This window comes from Phalacrocorax aristotelis, chromosome 2 (assembly GCF_949628215.1).
Source record: "Phalacrocorax aristotelis chromosome 2, bGulAri2.1, whole genome shotgun sequence".
Classification (NCBI taxonomy): Eukaryota; Metazoa; Chordata; class Aves; order Suliformes; family Phalacrocoracidae; genus Phalacrocorax; species Phalacrocorax aristotelis.
This window is the reverse complement of record NC_134277.1, coordinates 83,101,652-83,119,917: the sequence shown is the minus strand read 5'-3', so window position 1 is coordinate 83,119,917 and position 18,266 is coordinate 83,101,652. Positions and strand designations below refer to the sequence as shown.

The following is an 18,266-nucleotide window of genomic DNA, read 5'->3' as shown; positions in this document are numbered from 1 at the left end:
TGGATACACCACAACTTCTCTAGGTAACATGATCCAATGCTTGACCATTTTGACAGTAAAGCTTCTTACTTTTTTCTAATGTTTTAATGGATTTCCTGCATTTCCATGTGTGCCCATTGCCTCTTCTCCTGTTGCTGTGCACAACTGAGAAAAGGCTGCCTCCATCATCTTTACTTCCATCCATCAGGTACTTCCACACATTGAGAAGATTCCCCCGAGCCCTGAGAACTATTTTGACAGCAATCAAATTAAGATAAAAAAAAGAATTACCCAGAGATTTTAGTTGCAAACTAAAATAAAACAAAGGGAGTTTATAAATTAAATAATTATAACATTAAAAAAAGAACAAAGAGGAATTTCTCTTAGTTTTGCTCAAAATAGCAATTGTTCCTTGTGTTCTGACAATTTATCTGGTTCTTGATTTAAATAAGAAGAGAAAAGGCACCAGGTTGTTATAGATTTGCCATTAAAAGAAGGTTGCAAAGGGCTGTAATATAAACTTTGATTTTCATTTACACTTAAATGTCACTTCACTACGGTTATTATTAGGGGTCATTTTATTACTTGTTTTCATGAAGGTTTGTAAAGCTCAAAAATTTTTCTATACACACATGATTTGAATGTCTGTGTTAATAATAATAGTAAAACTAATAAAATAACTGCAAAGACTTTACAAACCCAAATCTCAGCAAGTAAAATCCCATCACTAATGTCATATGAAATGCCTGTAACCCAGTTGATTATTATATTTTCTTCCTGTATTCATTTAATAGATATTTGTTTTTTCATAGCAACACAGTCTTAAGAGCTCTTTCATAACAATAATGGAGGTAAATCTAAAATTAATATAGCATCTGCAGAACTACATTTTTTATTAGTGTTAAGGATCTGCTGTGTTTATGTGGATATAGACATCTTATTTCTAAGGCAAGAATATTTTCAAGGTTATTTTCTATATTTTCTAGAATAATATTTTCAGTAATTTGTTGAATCATTTATTGCTCTGTGCTACATAATGAGCTCTGCCTCCATAACCTACAGTAAACCCTCAGTAACTGTGATCTTAGTTTGAACAGCAAAATTTAGAGCAAATTAATAAAATCAGTAAAAATCATGAAAGTATAAAATATTTAAACATATCATTTTGCAAAAGACATAATCTACTGTCATTACTTTCCAAATTCTTGCTATTTGACTGACTGACAATATTGTAAATCTGTGTTTCAAGAATAACTGCATTTTCAGATTTGTGTGGTAGCATTATTAAATGTAAATATTAAATCTAAATCTAAATCTTTCATGTTCTGATCCCACAGAACATGAACTTTGCCTGAACTTTGCAAAGTAGTGGCATTTCCAGCTTTCTTGGGATATCAGGGAAGACTTTTTCCTTCTTCCTTTGAACTCCTTTCAAATGTTCTGTTATAAATTTGTCTTCAGTTCTGTATGTCTACAATGTGAGCTTATCAGCTAGATTTCCTCAGATACTCCCCTTGTTAGCTGAATGCTTTACATTTAGACTTTTATTTCAGCACCAGTAGTCCATATCATAACTATTTAACTTAAAACATGGATTATTTTTGTGCCACTGGGGTGTCTCAATGCCTTCATGTGCAGAAGATATTTTACACAGTGTCTTGTGATTTGCAGGGGGGGCGCTGTTGAGACATTTAAGATGATGCTAGATGTTTGTGCACCAATATCTTATGTTTAGAAATTTAAACAAAAGTAATTCTCTCACTTCCACCCCTTCTGTGCCTTTAAGTATTATTTTAGCTTTCTGTCAGGCTGATGATAGAGTTTGAGGTTTATGGCTCTTTCCACAGTCGAGAGAAAGACAGACATTAACATCTTTATTGTGCAAGGGTTTGCAGAGATACTTTGAAGATATAATGCTTAAAAACTGAAGTAGTTATCTGATACAGTTTACAAATGCACTGAAGTTCCTTAATCCCAATGACTTCATGTTATCTGAGATGCCTTGACATATTATAAATCTTGTAAATGTCATATTTGTCGAATTACCTTTTAAAAAATAAGGTGTTAAAAACCTGAAAAGCATCTTTCAGAAAAAGAGTGAAAGAACAGGGAATTAAACACAAATTTCCTCGATCCCAGGTTATACATGAAAATCAATTATTTTCCTTAGTTCTATAGAGTTGCTTACAAAAAATACCCTTGTTAAGTTAGAATTGTTTGATCACTCTTTTAAAAAGGGCCTTAAAAGATTATAATTATGATTTTATAGAACAATTGCATTAGTAATTGCATACCAATTTTTTTTATTTTCCTGGAGGTTTATTAATTATATGATAGAAACATCTCAGTTACAAACCTCTTAAATGTCAAAAATATGCATTTGATATTCAATTTGGTATTAATTTAACATACAACAACTCACTCTCAAAGATGGATAGTGTGTAGCAGCATGTTTAAGACCACATTTTCTGTCTACCCATTTTGGAAGTCAGGCTCCCATACAGACTGTCCTGCTTAGAACAAATGCCAACCTATTCCAGAGAGCTAATGTTCACCTAGTATCCATTACAAATACAACTTTCCCAGGAGCAAGCATGCCGCATCATATCAAAAAGCCAAACACTGCTCTCACTTATGTTGACTTTACTAGTGAAATACATGTAAAGGACTGATACAGTTACTAAGAGCAGAGTTTGGTTACAGGGTTACACATCTGTAGAAGAGCAGTGTGAGATGCGTGTTTTAGCTGTGGCAGCAGTGTGGGAAGCATTGCTATGCTTATGCTACATGAGGAAGCTGAGTACCTCCACAAGCGTGACTTTTGTATGAATCAAACCTGTGTTGTAGCTAGTAGCAAGTTTAGTTGTTGTGGTGGTTTTTTTTGTTGTTTTTTTTTTTTTTTTTTTTCAGAGCTCTCTTTTAGGCCCACTCTGCAGTATCAAATTGTCTTTGTCATGCTGTCAAGGTGTGCAAAAATTAAAAACATCACCCTCCGTATGAAAATTGCTATGCTGGCAAATGAGCCCTACCACTCCATCTGCGTCCCTGTCCTATGAGAAGAGAGCTTTTGTTGGCTTACTTTGTCTTTCTGGAAACATAGGATGCCTCTGCTGGTAGTGAAAAGACCCACAAAATTTTCTTGTTGCCATATGCTGTGTCTCTTTCTCAGCACTCTGCTGTCAGAAGCTATGCCAATCATGCTTTAATGCAGCCCTGTCCAATTGTATAGAACGATCCAAAACTTATTTAAACTATGCAACTTTTTAAGTCTTATTGGGAGGTTAATTAATACAACTTTGAAATACCTTTAAGTTTCCTCAAGAGAGTAAAGGGAACTTTGTGTATGTTAATATCAGACTTGTGAACTAACTATATCTGATATTTATTAATTCTTCAGCAGTACAAAAATGAAGCTGTAGATCTGAGGTGAATAAAAGACTTCTGATTCATGAAAGACTTGGGCTGACCTTGCCAGTGCCATTAATCATGAGTAGAGCTCAAGCAGATTATATAGTGCTGCAGAGATTTCAGAACAAGAATATAAGGATATATGCACTTTGGGGGCCATAAACCATTGTCTTACAAAATCTCTGTGCCTTAGATCATCAGAAAAAGTGAGCTGAAATAGTTTTACAAGAGATCTTCCATGGCATAATGCCTTGTGCATATCTGTACTTCTGTTACCTGCACAGCTACATTTATGCATGGGTATGTACATAAAGTGTGGACAAGCATACTGTTTTATATTTTTATTCTGCCTCTGATAATATTTTGGCGAGAACAAACTTAATAAAGTTTCCATCCTTAAAAGGCTTTCTAAAGTGTTTGATGTCGGTCTGAAAGTGAAATACGATGATATGCTGAACGGTAGCAGCGGGTCAGTTGAAAAATAACTATCTCTATAATATGTATGCCTATAGTACCTACAGAGTAACAATCTAATTGCAAAGAAAAGTGGTGTGGAGTTCTTTATATATACTGCTTTAGTGATACTTACAAGGGAAAAAAGTGTCTTGGTACTAAAAATACAATAATACTCTTAAAAAATCCTCTCCATGTTATGTTTTAATAATAGTCTCATTTTAAAAGAAGAGGGAGAACCAAGGAAAATTTCCTTCACATAAAGGAAAAGCTGCTTTCATCTTTTTATTGTTCTAGAAAAATGTAATATTTGCATGAACATTTTAAATATTCATTGATGTATGCTAAGATCTTTTCCTTTTTAATTTGGGCCTTACATCTTCATAGTGAGCAATAACATTTTAAATTTAAATTTTCAGTGAAATTTTGGAAGAAGAAATATGACATCTTGACATACTGTTTTCTTTTTAAAAAAAACAAACATAACCCCCAAACACAACATACATCCCCCCCTTAGTTGCAGTCATTAGATACACTCCAGGAAGTGATCTCCATTTTTATTCTAAAAGAAGTCAGCATGTTGCTATTGCTTCTTGTCTTAAAGTTCTTGTCCAATTTACCATTCAGTTTTGTAACACCATCACAGCAGACTCTTTACCACTTAAATGATAAAAGTTTCAATAGGCACTTTAGTGGAATTACGAAAAAGCTACCACACTTCCACCGTGATGCCAGAAAGCTATCTTCTTTCTAAGTCAGGTCAGTAAACCGTACCTTGTAGGCCTGAGCTTGTCTCAGTGTAATTCCAGAGTAACAAAATAACAACAACAAAAAACTGCGTATATTACAGGATCTATCTTTCCTTCGCAGATCAAACCAAAACTGACAGTATGATAAATGTAGTAACTTGCTGGAAACTGTTGCTGTCTTTTATAATCAAAGGAATCCTGTCCTATTATAAAGCTTAGGTTTATCTTTAAATTTGTTGTTGGTTTACTTTTCTTTGTATTTCACTGTTGTAGTTGTACCTAAGTGACTTTATCAGGGTTATAACTTTCTTCTTCTCCAAACATGTCTGCCAAGATCTTAAAGCGAGGTCCCCAGTCACTCAGATAGTCGTAATCCTGGTCTGCCTCTGTAGTAAGGGAGTCTATAGAGCTGAGAGACTCTGCAACAGATCCATTTCCTTCATAAGCATAGGTTGCCAAGGAGTCATAAGGGGGTGCAGTCGGATCTACATCATTTTCCTCCAGCCTTTGATTAATGAAATCTCTTATGTCTGTGTTGTCTTCCACTGGTGGTCTTTGACGTGGAAAATGCAAGGTGTCTGGTTTTATGTCCCTGCGTATTTTGTTATCTTCAATTACTTTGGGATTCCTCAGGGCACCTATGTCGAAAGCCTGGGTGTCCTCTTCTCCACCTCCTTCATCATCATAATGGATAACATTATCTCTGATGTCTTCTTTAGAGGTCATTAGGGTGTCCTTTTTCTTCTGCCTCCGTAGTGCTACATACAGTACCACAATGACTGTAACGAGAGAAAACTGAAGTTAAGACATGCACAGAAATATTTTTGTACTCTGATGATATATCATTATATCTTCCTTTGAAAGCTGCAAGCAATCAAAGGGACATTTTTCCTTAGAAGACATGCTCCTACTATTCTTTTAAAAACAGCAGTCTTCTAGCCAATGAAAAGTCATTTGCTGTTTGATGTATGAGTCTAACTCCTTAGAGCTTGCTGTGCTGCTGAAGTAAGTAACAAATAATTTTCCTACTGGCCTGCTTTGTGAACAAATAGAATTGGACAGGACTTCAGCCTTTTAGTTCATTGAAACAGACAGATGGGATTTTAAAAAAAATGTTTTCCATAGCAAAATAGCGAAAAATCCCCAAATTTCCACAACGCAGAGAAAAAAAAAACCCACAGTGTTAAAAATTAAAAATAAAATTGAAATCTTTGAAATGGAGAAAAAAAAATCCTACTTCAGCTTTTTATACAGCACACTGTGACCTCTTCAAAGTTCTGCTTTGAAAAATCCCATGTGATAAGGTTCTGCAGAGAAAAGGGGTCCAGGAGAGCTGGTTGATTTTCAAGTACCACCTCCTCCAAGGTCAACAGTGGTCCATCCTGATGAGAAGAAAATCAAGCAAAGGCAGCAGGAGGCCTGCATGGATGAAGAAGGAGCTCCTGACTAAACTCAGAGATTTAAAAAGCCATATAAGACATGAAAACACAGACACATGAACCAGGAGGAATATACAGTGAGTGTCTGAACATGCAGGGATGTGGTCAGGAAAACCAAAGCTCGTCTGGCGTTGAATCTCATGAGTGACATGAATTGCAACAAGAAGAGCTTGGAAAAGTATGATAGCAGCAAAAGAAAATGTAGAGAAAATGTGGGCCCACTGGCAAGTGGGGCAGGGGACCTGCTGACAACACAGAAAAGGCCAACCTACTCAACGGCTTCTTTGCCTCTGTCTTTATTGGTAAGGTTGTCCTTTAGGAATTCCAGGTCCCTAAGACAAGAGGGAAGTCTGGAACAAGAAAGACTTATCCTTGGTGGAGGGGTGTCAGATTAGGGAACACTTGCACAAGCCTGACACACACAAGGACATGGGACCTCATGGGATGCACACATGAGTTATGTGTGCATGTCATGATATCATTGTGAGGCCACCTGAGAAAATTTTTGAAAGGTCATGGGGACTAAGCAAAGTTTCTGAGGACTGAAGCAAATGTGTCTCCTATCTTCAAGCAAGTCAAGAAGAGTGGGCTAGCGAACTACAGGTCAGTCAGCCTCACCATGATCCTGAGGAAAGTGATGGAGAAAATAATTCTAGAAACCTTTTTCAAACTTACAAAGAACAGGAAGGGGATCAAGAGTAGTCAGCATGGATTTACAAAGGTGAAGTTGTGCTTAACTCACCTGACAGCCTTCTACAAAGACATGACTGGTGGATGAAAGGAGAAAAGTACATTATTTTTATCCTAACTTTAGCACAGCTTTTGTTGTTGTGTCCCATAACAACCTTCTCAGAAAAACTGAGAAAGCATGGACTAGACAAGTAAATGGCGAGGTGGATTGCAACACTGGACAAACTGCCAGGCTGTAAGGGTTGTGATCAACAGCCCAAAGACTAGATGGAAGCCAGTCACTAATGATGCACCCCAGGGGTCAATACCGGGACCAGTTTTGTTTAACGTCTTCATAAATGTCCTGGATCAAGGGATTGAGAGCACCCTCATCAAGTTTGCAGGTGAAACAGGGGTTGTGCAACCATTCATAGGGACCTCACCAGGTTGGGGAATAGGCCAACAGGAACACCACGAAGTTCAATAAAGGGAAATGCCAAGCCCTACAGATGGAGAGGAATAACTGCATACTGTAGATGCTTTTGGCTGACCTACTAGAAAGAAGCATGATAGAGAAGGACCTAGTGTTGTGGTGGACGACGAGTTCACCATAAGCAAGCAATGTGCCCTTGTGGCAAAGAAGGCCAATGGGATTTGGGGCTGCATTAGGAAGTGCGTTGTCAGCAGTTGATCATTCCCCTCTGTTCAGCCCTGGTCAGACAAACTTGGAGTTCTAGGTCAAGTCCTGGGCTCCTCAGTACAAGACAAACATGGACTTCCTGGAATGAGCCCAGTGCAGAGCCACAAAGATGATTAACGGATTGGAACATCTGCCATATGAGGAGAAGCTGAGAGAGCTGGGACTGTTTGGCCTGGAGAAGAGAACTCTTAGGGGGAATCTTATCAATGTGGCTAAATACCTGATGGATGGAAGTAAAGAAGATGGGGCCAGGTCTTCTTGAGTGGTGCCCAGCAACAGGAGAAGAGGCAATGGACACACACTGAAATGCAGGAAATTCTACTAAAACATAAGAAAAAAGCTTCTTTACTGTTAAAATGATCAAGTATTGGATCATGTTACCTAGAGAAGTTGTGGTGTATCCATCCCTGGAGGTATTCAAAACCCAGCTGGATACTGAACAACCTGCTCTAACTGACCCTGCTGTAAGCAGGGAGATTGAACTAGATCTCCAGTCATGTCTTCCAGCTGTGATTTTGTGATTCTATATAACATAAAATGTTACAGTCTAGTTTTATTCCAGATGGCAACTCAGTGACAATCAGCTTGTGGGTTTTTTCAATAGTTTGTCTTTGCAGGTATATTGCATTGAATACAAAATCTGCTTGTAATAAACTGGCCTTTATGTTATTTTTAACTCACTAACTGCCTTTGGTAGAAATGACAGTGTTTTAAGAGCTGTTGTTGAAGTACCACAATAATGAATACAGGATTTGCAATGATTATAAATTCATATTCAGGCTTGTGTGGCCTAAAATAACTTCTGATTCTTGTAATATGTTGACTGTCTTTTGTAATACGTAGAAATGAGTTTGACAAGAATGACTTCAACTACAATTTTAATGACTCTGTGTCAGGTCAGGTTCACAAGAAATGAAAGTCCGAAAGCAGTTTCTATATTGATCAATGGAATAGTAAGGTGAAAGCCTGGCAGTAAGATAAATGCCATTCTCTGATGTTACATACAGCACTGTAAATTAATTTTTTATACATTAGTTTTTCTGGGTAATATTGCCAGGCTGATTGGAATGAAGGGAGTTATTAAAGGACCAAAACCTCTTTTCCAAACATAATCTCAGTAATTCAGTCTGGTGTCTTGTGCAAAGCAGGAATTAAATATCTTCATTAGTTTTGTATGTCAAAAGCATCAATAAGCAGCAGATCTGGTAAGAAGTTATTTGACATAATTATTTTTTATTTAATATGCTCGGGGTTTTTAAATAAAAATTGTATTTATTTCAGCAAACCTTTAGGGAAACATAACCACAGTTCTGTTGAAGGCCTTTACAATCACCCAGCAAATTTAGGGGACATTCAGGCTTCAGGTATTTCTCCTTCCCCAGATACTCTGCCATTGTAAATGATGCCTGTACCAAGAGCACCAAGATCTCTGCTGTGTAGTTCACATTGTCCAGATTACTGGACACAAAGGTGACAACTTGAAAGGCTTTGCTATGGCTATGTGTTTAGGGCTTCTAGGCACTTTGCTGTGTAACAGAGAGGTTAGATATCCTGGGAGTCCTGCCCTAAGACAGAGCTCTTCATGTGAAAATAAGTTAAATCTTTTTTTTGGTAATAGAAATTCCCCTGGCTGCTTTTATCCAGGAAACCCCCAAAAGTAAAAAAGTAGTCCCAAGGAATTGTGGTAAAGGAGACAACATTGTTCTTGTTTCTGAAAAAATGACTTAAGGTTGTTTTTTTCTGTTTTAAATTCTTCAGAATGGGTGTATTTGTTATTAATTCCTATTCCATGGGAATTGTCACTGTTTGCCATTCTCATTCTGATTTGAAACATTTTTCTCGCAACATGAACTTTTTACACAGGACAGATATTCTGAATTTTACCCACTGCTACTCAGAAGCTATTATGTAACCCTGAGGCTGTAGTAATTTACTTAAGTGGTAAATTACTGTGTTATCCAAAGGCAAAGAGGTATCCATATGTTATATTCTGTGTCTGCAGCTATTTTTGCCTATGCATTAGACCTACATAATCATAAGATCTAGGAAATCCACTAGTATCAAGAAGAGGCATGGGCTAGTACCTGTAAGAATCAGTCTGCTTTCTGCATCCCACATTGTGCCTGTGTAAGCTACAAAGTCGTTTTATTTTGTTATCAGTTAATTAAGGCTATAAGTAGGATGCACATGAGTCTTGACTGCTTTGGACATTCTGTAAATAAGGCAATATTTAAATATAATGTAGATCAAATTACAATGCCACCATACAGAAACCATGCCTGCCTGAAATTAAAGTGATGCTGTAAAGCTTTACATGGATCTATCCAGTCGCAGTCTGCATTACAATTATTTTATCCTCTCGTTTCATTGTTCTCCTTTTGCTCAAGTCGTCATGAAGAATTAGATAAAGGCCCTTACTAAGTCCTTACTGCTGTTACTGTCAGTAGGACTTGCCTACCTTAGTAATAATCTAAAAATATTAATTCTTCAAGAAAAGTATTTAAACTGTTTCAGAGAAAATGTTATGGTTTGGATTCCACTGAAAGCTGGTTCTCTTATTGCATAAAGAAATATGTAGGTGTTAGCAGATTCAGGGTCACGGTCAGTGCTTTGGGATGCTTTTCTAGAAACGTAGAAGCATAAAAGTTCTCATAAACTGCCACACACTTTCAGCTGCTTTTGTTAAACAATAGATGAAGCTAATAACAACACAAATTAATTCACAGGTGAATAAGCAGAGTAAGGCACTTCACATGGTTTTACGAGAACTAACCTAGCAGTATAACAATACACAATAAGATTGCAATCAGCGCTCCTGTGCTGAGGCCAACTGGTAAGAAGATTGCTTCCACGTTGCAGGACAGGATGGTACCATCAGAATCACATCTGCAAACACGGATAGTCATTGTGTTTGTGCTGCTCTGGACAGGGTAACTACTATCTTCTATTACTACTGGAAGAAAATACAGCTCTTGTTGTCTTCTGCTGTAACCATTTCTCCTGGTTTCAATCCCAGCAGTGTTGTCTGTAAAACAACAACACAGTCATTACAGGATTTTTATTTTGTGCTTCAGTTCACCATTGCAGTTTGTATCACCTTTAGTAATAGGCAGCTATTCCATTTTTGAAACTAAGTGCATGACATGTTTTATGTAATTGCCTTGTTTTATCATTACAGAAGGTATTGTGTTCTGAATGGTACAGCTAGTTTTTTGCAGAGCATTAAATAATATTCCATTTCTTGTAAACTTGTTAGCTGGACAGCTAAAATTTCAAAGACAACAAATAATAATGTAAAAAAGCGTTACAGGTATTAGATTAGGAAGGATTTTCAGTTTTTCTTTTCTCCTTATGTCCTTATATTTCATGCCTGTGGTCCTTTGATTGCTCTTGGATTTAGAGTCAAGTCTCTATTGATCAATTAATTTCCCTTTAAAAATGAAAGTAATATAGCTAGACAAAATGCAAAACCCCTTCAACTTTCTTACCCTGTTAAAAATAAGTACAGAAATGATCTGAGTACTTTATAAACAGTATATTTTCCATCAGTTAGTTATGAATGTGTTAAGAACTCCTAGAGTCACGTTTTATCATTTCTTCCCAGCAGATATGCAGTGACTGCTGCTTTTCTTGAATCAAACAGAGTAGTAAGGAAATGATGTGCAGATTAAAAGAACTGCATTGAAAGCAAAACGAAATTGAAATTAGCAGGGAATTAATTAGATGACAGAGCTGAATGAAAGTAGCCTGCAGCAGTCACCCTTTGACCATCTCACCCATGTGCTTTACTGTATCTTTAGAAGAGGTGACCTGCTGTCCATGTTATAACTTTCATTCCTTCTTGGAGTTTTGTCACTAAGTACAATGATTAAGGGCTCTGAATTCAACACTCAAATACTTGTGTGCAGTTCTGATTAAGGACAGTAAGAAGGAACCCTGAATATCCAAAATCAGATATGTTATGATCAGACACCATTGAGAAAGCACTTGACTGACAATATGTTTATTTCAGAAGTCTCCTTTTTATCGGACTCAAACATGGTACATGGACACGTCAAGGTCAGTGACATTTAGTTTTGAAAAATAAAAATGTCTCAAAATTTTTTAAATCAAACCATCTTCCATATTCAGCTTGTCCTTTCTATGATTAATCATAGACATTATATAAAGAGTTTTAGATCTAATTTGAAGTCATCCAGCTTTACCTTATTTCTATTTCTATTGATAGAATTATTTATATTCTTTTATTCTTCTTCTAATTGCAATGTTGAAGATCATTTTAATACATGCTACAATGCAAATGTAACGAATGAAATGACTTTCCATTCTCCTTTGAAATGAACCAAAGAGACCGAGCTCTAAAGTCTTTGACTGAACAATTTTTGTTGCTCTTCTTTGACCCCTTTCAATTGTTCAAGGTCCTTTGGAAAATATGGACACAGGCATGTGTTTGAACTCTACACAGAGCAGCCTGGAGCTGCAGCCTGAAGCTGAGACAGCTTCTGGTTCTTCAGTTTGTTAACGATAAATTCATTTGCAGGATGCATGTGACAGTCTGGAGAGAATGAAAATTCTCTCTCTTACTGAGCAACTGGGTGTGCTCAGCAGGGATGTAGCCCTCTAGGGAGCGGAGTGAGGGCAACAAAGGGGAAAAAGGAAGGTGGGTGGTTCAGCTGGAAGAACTCCAGCTCTGCCAGGGCCTCTCAATTCTATTCACAGCTGGTGGACTGGTCTCAACACTGCTCAAGGCATAGTCTAGAAACATAATATTTCCCTGTTTTTATATTTATAGTGACTCCAAATGACAACCTTGAGCTACTGTCTTGCTTCTGACCTCATTAAGTTATATTCTGAGGAATTATGGAAGCTGGAAAAGTTTATTTTCTTGCGTACCCTACAAACATACCTGCTGTAAAGTCACAGCACCCATGATTTTTAGCTGTATAGAATGGCACTGGTTATTTGGCTTCTTGATGTGTTTAAAAATGTTAAATGACACCTTTTGTTGTAAAAGCATCAATTGTAACACAGTGAACAAGACTTTCCTTAAAAAAAAAAAAAATTTTTTTCCTAAAGTACCTGCTTGGTACTAACATGATTTCTAGTTCCAAAGATAATGGTATTTATCTTTTTAAAAGGTTTCTGTACTGAAAATAAGGTTGTGTTATTATACATCTAAATTGTGCACAAATCAGACCTTCCACCTTTTTGGCAGAAGATATTGAAAATATTGTTCAGAGTTTCTGTTTGGAAGATTTTTCTAATAGCTGTGTAAAATAATAAAAAACTAAAAAGTATTTTATGGTTGGAAAATATTCCACAAAAGCTTTTTTTCCTGTCTTCCTTATATTTCAGTTAATGATGTACTTCTTTCTTCTTTTTAAGTGTTAAGAAATACTTTTAAGAGTGTGTATATAGGTAGACAGACACACAAACATTTATACATGAAAAATTGTGTGTCTTGGCGGTTTCTAATTCCATGTTTTATGGGAATACTGCATTTGTTTTTATAGAGTAGAGAAAGTTTGTTAGCAGACTACTGAGATCCAAAGTCATCTTGGTGTCAACATTACTGCCCTAGACAGGGAAATTTAATTATCTAATAATATTTGAACGATTTCCTCACCATATTTATATGCTAAGCACTCTTCACAAAAGCTGTAAATGAGAAAGGTCATTGAGTTTAATTACTGTATAGCCTTTTTAAGTTTAAAGATTCTTTTGAGGAATTAAATATGTTAAAATGACCCGAGAAGAACTGGAAGACTTATATTTAAAACAATAGTTTGAAATTATTTGAAAAAAATAAATCTTGATGAAATTAAAGGATATTTTAGAAAATGGACCAAAAGAAACAAATTAAAGTTCTTACTTTAAAGAAATCTTGAGCAAAAGAGCAGAGGTATTTAGAAATCCACAGTATTCATGTTTAAGTCTACATAATTATATAAAGAACTTTTTTTTAAAAAAAATATAATCATTAGCAAAGTTCATCATGCTGAGTTTTCCAATAATTACCAACAACAGCTCTGTAACAATAGAAAATAACAGAAACCACAGAGCAGCATTAAGGATAATTGAACTTAAATATTATAAAATATTTTAAGTCCAGAGGGACACAGATGTAAAGCATTTAAATCTTGCTTGGCATAACTATAGTTAGAGATTGAAATGCCAGAACTTTTTAAAATACTAGTAGCTTTTAAAACCAAACTGTTTAGACTAAGCACTTCTGGAGAAGAATAACGACCTAATCTTCCAAGAACAGAAGTAAGCGGATTTGAATCCATTGTGATGTTGTCCTTCATAGTCACTGAGCTGCCTGTCTCAAGAAAACTATTTGAATGGCCTCTGATAATGCTGATCTACAAATTTTTTGTTTCGTAAATTACTATTATTCATGTCTGCAATACTATGAATTATTATGGTTTCATTATATACCATACTTACAAATCATTAAGTGAAATTCTTTGCTCTTCTGTAGAATGTTTTTAGCTATCTATGAAATACTAAGATAAAAGTCACTAATAAGTTTAGGAATAAACCATTTTTGTCTTGTCATCTTCACAGAGGAGCTATATAAAAAGGGAAAATAAACACAGTTTATTTTTCTACTGTTTCAAATCTATTCCTCCCACAACTTTCTTAATGATAAAGGTCTTCATGATTAATATTTGTGTTTGTTTTGTTGGTTTTAATTTTGTTTCACCTAACATTGATAAAAGTGTATGGCTTCAAAAACAATGTGAATGATGTACCTTAATGATTTAAAAAAAGGCTAAATAAGTGACCTCTGCAATTTTTTTTCATTCTGTGTATTATCCATTTCTAGCCCTTTTAAGGGCTTGGGTTACTTAATTCTCAAGAAAGGAACCTTAACATCATACTCATTATCATGTCAAATTTAAAGTAAAAATAATAATGAATATATTAATAAAATGTTAAAAAATTTAAGAATTATATAATTTTCCTTAAAAGTAATACTAATAACCTACATAGTTAAATAAGCAAAGGAATTCTACTGAGCTTCAATGGATGGCTTTAGGTGTTCTTTCTTTGCAGAGTAATGTAAACCTTTTTTTATTAAAAGCTTGTCATATCACAGTTCTTTAAAATCACCTAATAGCAGATAAACTCATTGTTAAAATTTTTTTCCTTCTTTGATTAAAATCATTAGTGGTGAAAATTTACTACAGTTTATTATGATGTTTTAGCTGTGTCTGTTCACAAAGCTACATGTTTGAAGATGTTTACAGTAGGAAAAAAGATCCATTTTTTCATCTTAGGTGGTTCTTTGCCATTTATCAAAAGAATTCAAGTGAAAAAGAAAAAAAGATGATCAGTTATGACAAAAAAATCTGGTAAAAATTGGAGACAGTAATTATATAAATCTACAAATTAAGAGTGTTGTGGGATGTTATACTGCAGCAGCACTGTCCATATTTAGAACAAATTCTTCTGCAGGACTATACGTCCTCCAGAAAGTGCAATAGCTGGGTTCTTTAAAAAAGTTAGCAAAGTAAGAGTGTTTAAAAAAGGTAGAAATAGTGCCTTGTTTAAAGGTATACCTGCATTGACATATGAGTTCTTCCTAAAATACTGAATGATAAAAGGAAGAAAATAAAACTAGTAGCAGTGTTTTTACAGGCCTGAAGGGAAATCTCAGCCTTTGATGTTCTGACAATTCCTGTTCCCTAAAAGTGAGAAATGGTGCAAGACCTGAATTTATATTAATGTATGTCCTAGATAGTTTAACAATTAGAAATGTCAAATAAAAAAGTCTGTAGACATGACTGTAATACAAAATAATCACATTTGTCATTATAATCACAGCCTGCTGCTCTGAGAGAGATATGGGTAAGCAACTTACTTCTGTAGTCATGGACTGTGAAATTCGGTTTGTTGGAAGCCTCAGCTGACAGTCTGAAGGAAAACCTTTGCCCAGCTGGTGACAAATCTTTGTCTGCTGCAGTGACAGTCTGTATCACCTGAAACCAGATTAAGATTAATTCTGAAGTCAGTTGAGTCTTCTAAAAGCAGTTTTGTAGAAGTGCAAAGTGAACATCAAAGGAAACAAAGAAAGTTAAATCCTGCTGGATTACTCTCATTCCCTTAATATATTGGACAGTGGAGGCAAGAAGTCTGAATGCTATAGCATCCAGAGGACTTGTCTCAGAAGTTCTCACTTTGACATATGTGAAGGAAATCAGAAAGCTTTACCCTATATTCATAGCAGAAGTATTAAATATTTGGGGTTTGTATCGAAATACTAGTGATTGTTTTCAGGTGAGTGATTACTTAAAGACAGTTCACTTTATGTGCTACTGCTACTATCACTGTTACGACTGGTACATGTTGTAGTACTTCACAAAGCTGCACCATATTTTTACAGCTTGAAATGAAGCAGAGTTGGTTGAAAGGTCTGCACGATCTAGGCGTGAAGGAACTTTTGGGTCCCAGAGTCCTAACCGCTAGATTTCAGGTAAGCACAGTGCAGTTAAAATGTTTCATAGTAAGATTGCCACTGATCTTTCAAAAAGGAAGACCTTTTTTTATTTAATAAAGGTCTAAATATTTATAATTTTTGGCAGCTCAGCGCTTATCTCATCCTTCCCTATAAAAAGTTCTCTTTTCTACTGTTAGTGCTTGAATAAGGTACTAACGAAAGGTATCTGATAAACCAGAAATTAAATTAGGTTGTATCATAGTTAGTTGAAACACATCAAATAAAAAGATGAGATTGGAATATCATACGAAGTCATGGACAAAACTGTAATACAGGCAATAAAAATCAAATGGACTCATTACGTATTTCATACATATAAAGAGAAGTCACTGATTACACAGCAGGCTGAATATGTTCCTTCAGTGGCTGGCAGTCACTCTCAAAGTTGAATAGTTGAAGTTACAAACCTTGTCCTGGAAACAGTATTAGCTGTTAACACGTATGATAGTTGGCCTTGGTGCTTTGCAGCACTGTATTTAATCACACAGATTTTGTTCAGTTGGCACATGCCAATATCTTCTGGGGCCAGCTCTGTTAATACTGGCATCACTCATGGTATAAGGTGATATTCTGAATCTGAAAAAGGTTTTGCATGCTATGTGTATATTTGAAACTGCTTATAAAACCAAGCTTTCAGGATGATTGTCTTTAGTGATGTGGCTTCTTTTTCTCAGAATAGGACACAGAAATGTGTGTAATCCATCCTATTCCATTTATTCACTGCAGTTTTACCCTTATATTTAGGTGTCTTTAAGGAAGGGGTTCTTTCTCCTGTCATAGCTATTAAATGTCCAGGAAAGGGTGGCTCAGGCCCATATAATCAGGGATAATAAAAATAAAGAGCACAAATAGACCATAAAGGTCAACAAACAGCATTTCAAAAGGTGAGTTTTTCCAACACAGACATTTTATTTGTAAAATAATTCTAACCATGATGTCATTTTCAAACCCAGAAATTTGTATTGCTATAAATAATAAGGAAAGAAAAAGCAAAATAGCAAGCATTACAAATTTGAAATACCTGTCCTGGTTTGGCATTTTCACACACAGATGTCTCATATGGAACTGAAATTTCAGGAGGAAACTCGTTGACATCCAGGACATTTATTATAACGTTGACTTTGCTGGTTAATAGTGGGTTACCTATAAATGATTTTTAGGAGAAAAGCATTAAGGTATACTATTTATGTTTGTTGTCATCACCAGTGCCCATGAGCTGTCATAAATTGTTTTGATCCCAGTACTGTGACTTCTAAAAGCCCCTGACTTCCATTTATTTCTTATTTGTATTAAGGAGAAATCAGAAGCAAACTTCTTATCATTTTGTACCAGACTTTGATCCATTACTCTTCATGGAGTAAGGAATCAATCAACATGGTTATGTTTATCAGAGCATAAGTTAAAGAATTTCAAGTTGTTCCTGTAATTGAAGATGCAAACTTTTCTCAGAGCGCTTTTCATGGAGTCTGTGGAAAACGTTTCCAGTGATTAAAACTGAATTCTGTTTTCCACAATGGAATGCGGAAAATCAATATATATTACTTAGCCATTATTTACATCTTCAAGATATTAAGGAGGTAAGTGGAGCATTCCCTTTTAGACGATGGAGAAAAGTAAGAGAGAAAGATATAAAGAAAAATCTTGCTGAAAGCCAGACAGTCAGTGGTAAATTTAGCAGTGAAACATGTAGAGCTAGCATTCAACTTGTAGTTAAACCATTAGGTGATGTTGTAACACTTATTTCTTTAACTGCATAATTATTTGCAAGCAGCAAATACTGTTGTGCAAAAGAAATTAAAAAAAACCCAGTATACATTATGTTTCTTTCCATTGTCCTACCAATGCAGATAATCTTCATCAGTCACTAGATGCATTTTATAAACAAGTTTGGCTGCAAATGCAGTGTCTGACGGAAAGGTGACACAAATTCAATACAAAGCACGCAATATTCTCTTTTACTTTATGCTGAGATCCCTTGCAAGATAACAGATATGCAAAAACAGTTTAGCTGGTGAGTCAAAAGGATAATTATTTTACCCTTTTTCATTTAAGAGTGGCAGCCATTATACAGACACAGTTAACTATTCAAGAAACCTATGCTATGAATCAGGGTGGCGTAGGAGGAGTGACAGCATGGGGTCATGGTTAAGTACAAGAACAGTTTTCTTGAATCTTTAGACATAAATGGACCCTGCAAATTATTTGCATTAGCTGTTTACTTCATAGTTTGTATAAATTTTTGCATTTCTGTTGCATATAACTAATACAGCAAAGTCTCTTCATAGTGCCACTGTAGAAATTTTACATTTATTTCCTTCTGTCTCTTAGGAACTACTAAATGAAGTGTTTTCAAGAGGCATCTG

General features: G+C 35.5%; 1 protein-coding gene across 4 annotated transcripts in view; it reads right to left on the bottom strand.

The window, feature by feature from the left end:
* Window positions 1–4,026: 4,026 nt before the first annotated feature.
* CDH12 (cadherin 12) overlaps window positions 4,027–18,266 on the bottom strand; it is a 588,619-nt gene continuing 574,379 nt past the window's right edge. For 3 of the 4 annotated variants that reach the window (XM_075084230.1, XM_075084229.1, XM_075084228.1), the window contains 5 exons: window positions 16,925–17,046; window positions 15,268–15,385; window positions 10,171–10,422; window positions 7,618–7,698; window positions 4,027–5,368 (listed from right to left, as the gene is read on the bottom strand). In XM_075084230.1, coding sequence (XP_074940331.1) covers window positions 4,869–5,368; window positions 7,618–7,698; window positions 10,171–10,422; window positions 15,268–15,385; window positions 16,925–17,046 — 1,073 coding nt within the window. In that variant the 3' untranslated portion in view covers window positions 4,027–4,868. The remainder of the gene's footprint in view (window positions 5,369–7,617; window positions 7,699–10,170; window positions 10,423–15,267; window positions 15,386–16,924; window positions 17,047–18,266) is intronic. The other variant, XM_075084231.1, reaches the window with a different exon arrangement.